Source organism: Rhopilema esculentum, chromosome 15, assembly GCF_057945365.1.
Source record: "Rhopilema esculentum isolate cy_ngs chromosome 15, ASM5794536v1, whole genome shotgun sequence".
In the NCBI taxonomy this organism is placed as follows: domain Eukaryota; kingdom Metazoa; phylum Cnidaria; class Scyphozoa; order Rhizostomeae; family Rhizostomatidae; genus Rhopilema; species Rhopilema esculentum.
This window is the reverse complement of record NC_142829.1, coordinates 10,625,559-10,638,458: the sequence shown is the minus strand read 5'-3', so window position 1 is coordinate 10,638,458 and position 12,900 is coordinate 10,625,559. Positions and strand designations below refer to the sequence as shown.

At 37.0% G+C, this 12,900-nt stretch overlaps 1 protein-coding gene across 1 annotated transcript; it reads left to right on the top strand.

The window, feature by feature from the left end:
• Positions 1-5,616: 5,616 nt before the first annotated feature.
• On the top strand, positions 5,617-12,587 carry LOC135685717 (uncharacterized). Its single transcript, XM_065201760.2, has 2 exons — positions 5,617-5,744; positions 10,105-12,587. Exon 2 carries the CDS (start codon positions 10,117-10,119, stop codon positions 11,995-11,997), a length of 1,881 nt encoding a protein of 626 aa, XP_065057832.1. The 5' UTR covers positions 5,617-5,744; positions 10,105-10,116; the 3' UTR covers positions 11,998-12,587.
• Positions 12,588-12,900: the final 313 nt, after the last annotated feature.

Below are 12,900 nucleotides of genomic sequence, written 5' to 3'. Positions count from 1 at the left end.
AGTATAAGCTAGACAGTTTTTCTCCTAAGGGCTTAAACACTAGACATGTTGATACATAGATTTTAGGCCTTTTCTTTGCATTCTTTTTATTCCTTTTTTTTCTTTTATATTATCTTTTGTCTCTTTTTTTCTCCTGCCACTAGCACATGTTTTTTACGTTCTTTGCATATATATTGTTCTTCTTAAACAGGTGTTCTTTTCTGCTACACATATCATTTGAGCCCCCCTGAGAATTGCATTGCCGTCTACTTTAGCAGCACCTTCTCATGTGCTTTCTTCTAACCCTTCCATTGAGTTACACTTTTAACAATAACTATTGTAATAGGCAATTTCCCCTTAAACCTCCTCATTGTATTCACTTTATTGTACCAACTCTATTGTATTAATTCTATTGTATTGATTTTGTATATGTTAGCTCCATATGATTTGTAAAGTATTACTGACGAAGACTTCGGTCGAAACGTTTAAGCGATAGTGTTTTTTCTGAATATCTATATATATATATTATATGTCTCATTTCTAGTCTATATTCTATCTTATTATATAGTATATATATATAGATGCTCAATAAAAAAACAACTTGGTTGACGTTTCGCTTGGTTGACCTTTCATAGCGAAACGTCAACCAAGTTGTTTTTTATTGAGCATCTATTTAATATTTTAAAAAAACTTTATAGATAGGAGCTATTGAATATATACACTAGGTTATAAAAAGTATTGCACTACCTTGTTCAAAATGGCGGCACTTTTTGCAAACTTTTTGGCAGTACAAAACATTTGAATGCAAGAACTGGGTGAAATAGGCGTATTTTATAGCAAATTTCGGCGGGAAAAGGTTGCAAATTTTGCTGACGCCATAGAAAACTTAGTTAGAAATATTTAAATTACGCAAATACATGTTGCTTTGTAAAAAAGTAGACCATGCCTAAGGAAGAAAAATTATCAAATGAAAGGCGAGTCGCTATAAAATATTTACGGAGAAGTGGTCTTCAATTTAAAAAATATGTTGACCAAGTTAGATGCAGCTACACAACAGCGGCGGGAAATTATAAAAGATTCCTCGAGAGTGTTACATACAGTAGTAAAGAAACCAAGTTTTGAACAAATACAAAAGAAAAATTTACCTGAGTAGAGGGAAATCATTTTTTTACAAAGAATTATTTCCAAACAAAAGAAATTAAAGTTTTGACACAATCTGAGTAAAATCCAATCTTTAACATCGCTAAAAAAGTTTGACTTCAAATGAAAAATGTTACAAACCGTGATCCAAATAGTCGTTCAAAAGCCAGAGAATCATTAATTGTAAGAATTTTCACCTTCCTCTCCAGAGACACAAAACTGGGCAACATTGTGATATTTTTCCCCTTTATCCAACCAGCCGTTAGAGGCCTCAAACGTCTTTGACCCTAAACCATTTGCAATAGATTTGGCTTCTTCTTGGATCATTGGTCCGCTAATAAGAATGTTTGATCCCCTTGCCCCACAAAACAAGTCAAAGACAGCTCTATTTACATCAGCAAATTCTGCAGGTCTTGTCTCCTTAGCGTTTGCTGAACTTTCGTTGGACTCCCAAAAATCATGATCTCACATTTATTTTCAATATGCATGAAACTTGTGTTTTCCCTATTCCAATTTTTTCTGCGCTATGACGTATACCGATAGATCTATGTTCCTTTTTGAACGTTATTAGTTGGACTTTTTCTTCAAGAGATAAAAACTTGCGCTTCTGACCCAAGCGTGTAGCCATGGCGAAGAAATACTGTAACAGTAAAATTATCGAATTCAACGGCTTCAGTACTCGAGTTTAATGTAGAGAGTTTCTTATAATAAAGAGTGTAAAGTACTGGTCGTCAGCATTTTTTTTACTGTCATTGCATCACTGCTGATATCCGGCAAGGTTCTTCTCACATGCGTGAATAAAGAAAAGGTCACGATAGCAGTCTACTCGATGGGCTCCAAGGAGTTCTTGCGGCGAAAATCGATGAAAATGTAGCAAATAAGAAACACCGCAATGCGACGAGAATGAGCAACAATAAATACACGTAAATCAGTGAAGGCAAATATTTTGCCCCGGCATACGGGGCTTCATCAGAGCAAAAGTAAACGAACTAAAAATGTACACATTCTTCTCACATCCCGCCCAGGAAACCATATTGTATTTAGATTATTATTTGGGTTATGTAAACTTCAAGATCTATGAGTAAAATTGTCTTCATATTAAGAGCAGCTCCGTTCAGTTTAGTCCTTAATACAGTGTTTGTTGGGGAGACGAGCAAGAGAAAGTTTTTTAAAAAGTGAGGCAACCCTCCGTCATGGAGTCAAAGAGCATGCGCACAGAACGAAGTTATTATTACGCATGCTCTCTGAATCTAGGACGGAGGGCTGCCTCACTCATTTGAAAATTTTCGCTCGCTCGTCTCCCCAACAAGTGTTTCATTCAACTTTAAAGGCGCTAGATCACGTTAAGAAAACAATCTTCATTCTCAGCAAGGTCTTTCGTTTTAAAATGGCATCGCAACCAGTTGTTGAAAATCTTGCATATTTTGAGTTTAATGCATTTAGTAGAGGCTACCATGCCTTCTCCAATGTTTGGACACCTATTATCGGAGACGTCTTGCTTTGCTACAGAGAGCCAGCAAATGAAAAGGATGCCAATGCAGTGTGTTTAACTAAAACAAAAGACAAGGGTGTCCATGGTCATCTGCATATTTACTTTTGCAAATGGATGAAACATTGGCTGAAGTGACTGGAAAAAACGTTAATCGAGATGCTGGATTGTAAATTCCATGCAAATACAAATTTTATGAAGAAGAAACATCAATTGAATGGCTATGATCAATTAGACATTAATTAAAAAATAAATTGGAACATGAAGAGGAAACATTTAAAAAACATGTTCTGCCGCTCTGGAAGTCGAAGAAAGAGAAAACATCCCTCAGACAATTAAGTTTATAATAATGTTTTTTCAAATTTGATCGTGTTATTTAAAATGAAACAGCTATTGTCCGCTATAAGGGGGTTTTTCTTTATGAATATGTTTTTTCTGGTTAGATAAGGCTGTCCGTTGTCCGTTGGAGAGAGGTGTCCGCTGTAAAGAGGTTTCTTTTACAAAGAAATGACCATGTGTGACTCAAATATCTGTCCGTTGTTTGGAGGTGTCCGTTGTATAGAGATGTCCGTTGATGGAAGTTCCACTGTGTCACCATTGTTCATCAAAATCACAGTGTCAATACGTTTTTCCCTCCAAAAGACTTTTGCTGTTGCTGTTTTTGTTAGCTTGGTCTTTGTTTGCTTTCCTTCACATACATAATAACGTCAATTCGCTTCTTGAGTATAAGGAATCACAAAGATCAGATAAATCAAAAGACTTAACATTAACATTAACTGAAAACCGGAAAGTCGACCCAAATAACGTCGAAAACCATTAACGAAGGCAATATTAAAAGCCGAAAAACTGAGCGATTTTCAGGTAGAACCCGACAAAAACGAACCGGAATATGAAAGATAAGATCATAGTATGATTTAGTCTTGTATTGAAAATCATTGTATGATTTAGTCTTTCTTGGGTCATCGCTGCTCAAAGATATGTTTTGACTTTGACTCAATGGTGCAACAAGAAGCAACTTGACCAAAGCTACAATTTTTCACAAAAGTTCTATTTGAGGCGACAATAACTGACGAAGGCGATTTATGATCAATGATTCTATTTTAATAGTTGCCTTTACATCTCCTCGTTAATAGTTGATCAATGAATTAATAGTTGCCTTTACATCTCCTCGTTATCATGAAGTTTTGTTGCTGCCTCTCCTTTAGAAAATCTTGCTGGGCGCTCTTTCTTACTTGGCAAAACAGGACCCCCATGCTTTTAAGTAAGGGGTCTAGAACACTGGCAACGATGTCCATACTTTTTGCTGCTTGCTTTGAATATGTATGCTTCTCAATCGTGGTTCGGTAAAATATCCAGCGATTTCGAATTGGCTTATTTTCAAGGGTCGGCGTTTTTGGGGAAATACGGTGGGCAAAACATAAAATACTATTCATTCACACTGATGGCTCATACAGGCTGGCGGCCCCTTGAACTCGTTTATTATATCTACAATACCAGCTTCAGAGTAAAATAACGTAGAGCAACTTTTTGTTTTGGGCTCCTTAGTTTTTCAACTAAAGGTAACCTTAGTTCATTTCGCCACTGCTTATGGGCGATTTTATCAGCCTAGTGTCATCATATATATGATGTATCATACACAAGTATGGCTCAAGTTTGTCATTGAATTGCACCATTGAATCGGGCAGAGGCGGCGCACACGAAATTGAATCTAGCGTTGGGCTAAGAATCAAGTTTAGTGACGTGGAAGAACCCACCATTGTTGGGTCCAATGCGAATGAAATTTTTGAAATCAAGCCTTCTAGAATTGCTAAAAATGCATCTCCCAGACAAAAATTTAACAAATTACTATACCGCTCAGAATAGACACTTCGACGATGCTCAGAAAAACATTGATTTCCAATTTTTAGATAAAATTTTTGGAGGGGAGGATTCATGCGTTGGGAAAAGAAAGAAAAGGTGACCTTTGGTTCAGAGTGCACATCAATGTTAATAACAAGAAGCTGCTGTATTGATTGCCAGGGTGGATTCCATGTACTTAGGCCCAAATAGTACACTCAGGTTTTTTTGGCTTTCTGAGTGCAAACTAATAGAAAACATTTTTGGCATATGTGAAATTTTCGTTAGTTGGCATGCTAAACATGAAGCCACGGACATAGTTAACACGAAAACATATGACACAAATGTTGATTGGGTCATGGCAGCGCAACGTGCTTCGTTTGTAGAATCACATGTTTTATTAGATTGTTCACAGTAAATTACAGCGAAGCGTTCTACCCGTGTACAGTCAATTTTGATGCCACCTTACCTCCATTTGCGCCCATATTCAGGGGGAACCATGGCCCCTCTAGCCCCCCTGCCACCACGCCACTCTCTCCATATGAAGGTTCTACACGTAGGCTACATTTTAAGGAAGCGGCACGAAAGAGGGACAACTAAGTTAGGCACAATGGTCAGAAAACTGACATTTCAGGGTAAAAACCTTTTTATTTAACTCGTTGAAATAAGCATTCCTATTCGACGAATATTTAAAGAATTTAATTTCTGAAGTTGCAAGGAATGATGGTGGCGATGTGCGAATATAGACTTTGCCTTCCACCCACTTGTATAACAGTTGTTTGTTACCAAACAAACGATGAATCTGAATCAAATGTTGATTGCAAAAAAGAGCTATGTGAATTATTGCGCATTCTTGAGGCTTACCATTATGCTCCCCTACTGTCCAAAAGTATTGAACCTTCACAGGACACAGGGCCCACGCCATGGGAGTTGTCTAGTTTCCATCCGCTATGGGATTTGTCTGGTTACCTGATGACGTAATTAGTTTCCCTAAACCTAAACCCAACCCTAAACCTAACCCTAAACCTAACCATAACCAAAGTCCTAACCCTCCATTTTAAAATGATTAATCATGCTAATTCATGACTATTAATCATGCTTATTTATGAATAGCAGGCCGAGCAGTATGGAAACTAGACAATTCCCACGCCATGCCCCCTAAAAATGCTTCCCCAGCCTCGAAACATCAGAAGCCTTTCCAGGGTCCGACGAATGCGAGGTCATACTTTGAAAGGCACCTTCATATCTGAAGATAGTCGATGTTGAGTAGAAAATGCATTGAAGTTCTCAGAAGCCCAAGGTAATTAAATTTGACCTTCTGAGAATTTTGACATTTTATAAAGTATTACAAGATAAGTTGATTAATGCTGAAATATCGTGCAACTGATAAACACAAACTAATAATAAAAAAACGATTTTGTTTTGGCCTAAATATATCCTAAAAATCCACACGGTTCAGAAAACCTTCATGTTAGGGATACTTATTGCTGTAAATAATGATAGTTACTTAATTGGAGAATATACTTAGAGTGAGGATTATAAGTTGCTAAAGAATGGTGGAGCACAGGTTAAATATGGCCGGTACTTAATTCTCTGCTGCGAATCCTCCATGATTTTTTCCCAGCCCGCATGAAAAATAGGCACCTTTAGGTTGTAACCTGCTTAGAAATTAATCAAAATATCATGGTTACAACGGTAGAGCAATCTAGTTTAAACTTGAAATTTTACGATTATAAATCATAAAAAACAAAAGCCTGTCTTTTTGTCACACAAAGCATGTCTGTGATATATTCACTTCCATTTTGTCACAAATAATTTTTATTAATTAGAAACTGCAGACTGCCCTTAAAACTCCATGTGGGCAATATCTGGTGGGTGCAGAGACAATTTTCTTGTTTTGATCAAACAAATAATTTTACTTATTGTATTAATAGTTTGTATCTGCTTCTTTCTATATTTATGACTTCCGCTTGCTATGTGTGCAGTTCATTTGTTTCCACTGTTGTTGTGTTGGCATCTTAACATCTTGCACTCTACCCAGTCAATGCATAAATAAATGTATATAGACTGAACAGATCCACAGTATGAAAGAATATAGAGTGTGCAGTGGGCCATGGTACCACCAAGCAATTTATGTTAGGCATTATGACCCCAGTTTAAGGATAAATGAACTGAACAACAATAATCAGTGTTATTCATTTACTAAGATCTTTTTAGCTCAATAAGAGGGATTTACAGATATTCTTTATTTCTTTAAACAACTTTTTTATAATTGGATTGATAACATCTTTTTTATTCACAAGGAGCCACTTTGTAAGGGACATGTAGAGGACTGAAAAAGGTTTCTCTTGGGAACTTTCGGTTTTTGAACATTTTTATGACTGCAAATAATAAAGGATTGGAATACCATTTCCATTGTGCAATCAAAACTTGCATCCATCAGGTGCTTTATTGAATAGTTTTCGGCTCTGCTGTCTCTGTTTATAATACATCTTTATAAGAATATTCAGGCTCAGAATCATCCAGTTCTTAAGAATATCATAAGAATATTACTCAGCCTAAAATCGCATGTTTCTGTAATATTTTTTAGCAGTTCCTTTTTATGGAATGTTCACAAAATAGATTTGCAATACTAACATTTCACAATTTTTAAAATCATGTTTTCCACTCAAGAGCAATGATATTTTCCTGAAACCATCACAGATTTTCAAAAATAAGAATAATTGAAGAATTTAATCAGGCTCATATAAGAAAATTTCTTAAGAATGTAAAGGCCAGGCAAAATTTCAGTATTCTTATAAAGGAAGTAGTTATTGGCCCTATCACTTTAAGATGCAAATATAGTTCTTGATTGACATTGTGCTTTTACAATTAATTTTCTTTTTTGCCTCTTTGTTTTTTGGCAGTTTTTTCTAGCTACATCTAAAAGCAAATTTAGGAATTTCTATGTTTTTCTTGTGTCAATGATATTTCATGGCACTATATGTGCAGTTAGAACCAAGGAGCTATTATGGAGGTCTAGATAAATAACACTAAAAGACAGTCAATCTTGTGACAGACAAAGAGTATTGTGCTTGATTGAGTTCTCCTTGCTCATCTAATACGGTATAAACAAAATAACTGCTCTTAGACACAGTCACAGACTCAACACAGCTCTGCTTACATAAATAAAGGCCATCAGAAATAGTCACCTTGAGCTTGACACCATGACCTAGTGGCTGAGGTTTGGTGCAATAACGTGGACAAACTTTGTTTAGTTCTAACCCAGCTACCATAGATTCCATTTCTTCACAAGGAAATGACAAAAATTTCTCGAACAAAGTTGTTTTGCTCCAGATATATTTTGAGCGGTCCAGCCCCCCATCCCCCTGGGATTTATGACCCTATGCTAATTTGATTTTATTCAATCTGATTTTATCTAATGAAGACAAACTTGCCAAACAGGTGTTGGACTAAAAAAATTTCGTGAGGGGGGTGTTCAGTGCCAGGTTGCCAAGACTTCTCTGAGATAAAAATCAAAGGCACCCTCTGCCTCCTTTTTTAATTTTTGAAAATCTGCCAGCGTCTCATTAGACATTATTTAAAGTTCAATTTTGTTGTTTTTATGATTCTTTGATCAATGTACTAATGTCAATGTAAAAACAATCGTAATTTTTTTAAATTTTTTTTGAATGTTGACCCGTTTTTAAAACCCGCTCTGTTTATTCCTGCTCTGTTTATATTATATTGAAAATTTGATTTGATAAGTCTTAAGTCAGTCTAAGCAGTCTAAAGCAACATATAAAGCCTGATTTACACGAGACGAATTTTTCGCGCGAAGCGAATTTTTCGCCACGAATTTTTCGCCTGCGAATTCGCTGCGAATTCGAAGTTCAATTTCCACTGGCAGAATTTCTTTTGCGAATTCGCCGCGAATAATGCAAAATGAAATGGCGTCTGTTCGAAGATTGTTGTTATTAAAAAAAAGCGAGCAAAAAAGCAAAGAAAGGGGTACTTGGTTCGAAAAGTTTATTCAGAACGTCTACAGAAGGGGGAGTTTCATCTTTTGGTAAGGGACTTACGCTTACATGACCAGGAATAAATACTTTCGAATGTCGCCAACTACATATGAGGAGCTTTTATCGTTTATTGCACCAACGGCGCCTGTTGCTAGAAACGTCCCATTCCATTGTTTATGTTATAGGTGCGGGATTTTCCCAGCATTGTTTAGGCCTAGTCATAGGTTATTCATTCTTCACCCATGTTGTTGTTTGAACCATTGCGTAGTTTTCTGTCATTTTGTATACTTTTGAATTAGATATGTTTACATTGCGTAGCACCATTCGGCCTAGCCCTTCCTTTGGGTTCGTGTCAGATGTCTTCAATTGCTGTTCTGATTGGTTTATTTTACAAGGCGAAAAAATTCGCAGCGAAAAAGTAGGAATGGTTTCTACTTTTTCGCAGCGAATTATTCGCTGCGAATTCGCTGCGAATTTTCCTAATCTCCACTTCTGCGCATATTTTTAGCGCATTCGCGGCGAAAAATTCGCTTCGCACGAAAAAATTCGTCTCGTGTAAATCAGGCTTAAGTATAGTCTGAAGCCACCTCCCTTTGGGGGCACCATCTGAAGGAGGGGAAATTTATGACTTTTGATTATTCCAGTTTGTAGAAAATGCACTCATTGCAGCAATTTATCTACCTTGAAACCCTACTCTTTAGAATAAGAATTAAATACTTTAGAAAAGAATGATGGTTTTGATCAATTACTTGGTGTCATTGTTATGTTTTAATCTATTTAACGTAACGCGATGGATTCCCTTGAGATAGGACAAAATATCTCAAATGTGACAAAGTCCTAATGTCGGGAAAGTTAAATGAATTCGCATCACCTGTTAGCCTACCATTGTCACCATGTTGCTTTTAAGAATGTGGTTCTGACAACATGTGAATTTACATTTATCTACAATTGTCCAAAATCCAGATGACCCTGAAGCATGTTGAGTTTGCATTCTAAGGAGCATTCTTATTTTATCTTTCACAGCCAGAGTGAAAAAGATCGCGAAACTGAGAGGCTGAAAGGGCATACAATGTTTGATAGCCTCGCATTCATTAAGAAGTAAATCAATGCTTATTTCAATAGTTTCATTAAGCGAGGTATTAGGATTGTCTTGAATGAAAATGTTTAAGCAGTTTCAACGTTTTAAATGCAATCACAATAGTTGAGAATGACGATGCCAGAAGGGAGATGGATTAGGTCGAAAGAGGATGCCAGTATGATTAGCTGGGTTTCGAATGGAATATTTGAATTTTGTTATCCTGTGTACCTGTCATTTTCATGGACTGTCACCACTTAAGGCTATTTTGTAAATTTAGCATGCTTAAGCATATGGCCTAAGCAATATGGCAAAGAAGAATCAGGGCTGTATTGCTCGAGCTTCCTTTCATAATAATCTGAAAATCAGTACTCAAATTTACCAATGAACTCTCTTTCAAGTTCAGTCTTTTATCTTCAGCAATAAGCTAAGCAAAGGTTCGTGTTTGATGTTGATTTTATTATAAACGTAATGAGAGCTAACGGTTCACGCTCTTTTTGGTATTAAAAAGAAGAGAAATCAGTTCTTTCCATCTTGAAATAGATTTAAACAATTCAATGTTGAAATATGGAAATAAATTTTTGCAGGGTTAATCAAGGATGTCTTCTGAAAGTGGAAATGGTGATAAGAAGTTCCCATGTACTTACCAGGGTTGCAACCGTATATACAAAACAAAAGGGAATTTGAAAACACACCTGAGGATACACAATGGTGACTTCAGCTACAGATGTGAATACGATGGTTGTGAAAAATCGTTTGTATCATCATATAGCTACAAAATACACCACAGAATCCACACAAAGGAAAGGCCGTATCAATGTGAAAGTGATGGGTGTGAGAAGAAATTTAATACAAGATACAGATTGCGAGCCCATATGCGAATACACAATGGAGATACTTTTGACTGTACATTTGATAACTGCAACAAAGGGTTTACTACCAAGAGCGACTTACAAAAGCACGAAAGAACACATTCAGGAGAGCGACCTTATAGATGCGTTATAGAAAATTGTGGGCAGACTTTCACGGCCTCTCACCATCTTAAAATTCATACTCGTAAGCACACCGGTGAAAAACCCTTTGAATGTAAAGCTGGTGGCTGCGAGAAGTCATTTAGTACAAAATTTGCATTGAAGTCACACCAACAGATCCATTTCAAAAAGCTGGAAAAAACAGATTTTGACTCAAGCCAGGATGTAAACAGTGAACTGGATGAAAATTCATCGGGCCTATTTTCGGGTCCAGTAGCACACCATTTCAAAAGCGAGTTCACTCCAGATTCATCTTGTAACGCCATTTGTGTCAGTGGAACATCAACTATCACAAGCGTACATAGTGTTGGCAACGAGCATGATGTTATCCTAGACATTCGCTCGAGCGCAAACTTTCAAGAAAATCTCGATGTGATTCCTCAAGAGCTGCTTGCTCTGTCACTGCTTGCAGGTTTTGTCCAGGAGGGAAGTTTCTTTACCGATACCTCTTTAGCAAATGCCGATAGCTTTGAGAGCGACATCAGGACAGTAGATCAAGGCTTAATGTCAGAAAACTCTGGAATCACAACTTCATTGGTCCCAATACCTAATGCAATATCCATTGGAGAGGTCCCTGTCAACCACAAGGTGTCTAGTGATATAACAATTGATGTTCTCTCATCTCAGGATGGCTTTTCGTACTTGAGCAGCTTGAACGATATTGCTGATGTTAAAACTGATGGGCGGAATGGATCCGAGGTTGGCAGTGTTGGCTGCATAGATATTGTTTCTTTAGCAGAGAAAAGTAACGTTGATGCTTTGAATTTTAGTCAGAGTGTCATTGACAGCCGTGTAGAGCAAGTGTTCTCAAAAACGTTCAGTCAGTATCAATTAGCACCAAATGTTCTTGCCCAAGGGACTAGTACAACAACTACTCAAGGGACATTGATGGTAACAGGCAGTACCCAGACTTCTGATTGCATTCCAACCACTGAGTCAGTTCAGCCAACAACCAATGGCATTATAGATACTTTACTTGAGAAAGAAGTTATATCGCTACTTAAGGGGCAGGGCCATTCTTCTAAAGATGATGTACTATCTAGTTTTCCAAACAATTACATACACAATTCATCATCGGCATTTGTTCCAGAAGTTACTTCTAGTGACCAAGCAAATGATAAAATTTCTTTACAGTCGGGAGATTCACAGATTACCGACGTAGTTTCGTTGTGCCTCGATGCTGTCCAAAGTACAAATAACAACTTCTCTACCATTGCTGAGAATGGCCTAGTTAGTAACAGCTCGGAAAAACAAAAGCTACCGCCTGTTATTATAGATGGTGGAGGGAGACAAGTTGTCGTGATAAATAGCCCAGTTATTCATGGAAATACAACTGAAATAACAAAGATTGATTTGCCAGGGCACCGACAGGCTAATGATATCACGCCGTCTGATTCCAGACCAATTATCATAAACATCTGGCCACAGGTTGAGAGTAAAAGCGGCTAAGATCATTGAAACACACCTTCCTCGAAGTTGTTGTTGGATGACTTGTAGATCATCCAATTTATTATGTTTTACGCCCGCGCATTTAAAGTCATATAGTACTTTTGCCAGAAAGTTGTAAATGCAAGTTATGAGTTCAACTCTTTTCTGGGAGGCTCCCTACGTCAGTTTTATTGATATTAAGTGTTTACAGAGTATAGTCGTTTGAGAGCTTTTATATAACCTGGGGCTATTTTAGATAGCAGAGCATGTCTATTTGCATGTGTGTTTTTGTGTGGTAACTGCCCATAAGAAAACCCAATTGTGAATCGCACACCTTGGAATACTGTTTGAATAACCTTGAAGAGATTAGGCAGTATGCTTTACCCTAAACCGCATACAAAAATGACGTTGAGATGGGCAGCATTTATATATAAATATATACATGAAACAACAAATGCGTAATGGTTTGCTAGAAAAATAGCCCATTTACCAAGTTTTCTACGTCTTTCTCGCAATACTTTAGACATAAAACTTTTGATTTTCCTAGAAACCTAATTTAATTGTTAGTAGATATATATAGGTCATGGCAGTCTACGGTACCCTTAAAAGGATTTCTTATTGTTTCAATTTTTTATTGTCCCATGTCTTACGAATTTTAAGGCAATCGTCACCAGATACTGTTTCAAGGGAAAACATTTGCCCTGCGAGCGTAATGTATGTCAATTTGTTCTGCCTAGCAAAGTTTTAATCAGCTCCCTTGCTTCCAGTTTCTATTTATCGCAAGAAAACCATTAAAAATACCTTTGATGAATTGGTTTGATGTAATTTAAAAACACACCTAGCGCGTTGTCTCTTTTAATGGTGTGGGGCGTCTGGATAATTCAAATTGGAGCGAATATTTCTATTGGAGCAAACATACAGAAT

Coding starts and splice junctions, on each gene's coding strand:
- LOC135685717 (XM_065201760.2), top strand. CDS start 10,117: ATGTCTTCTGAAAGTGGAAATGGTGATAAGAAGTTCCCATGTACTTAC.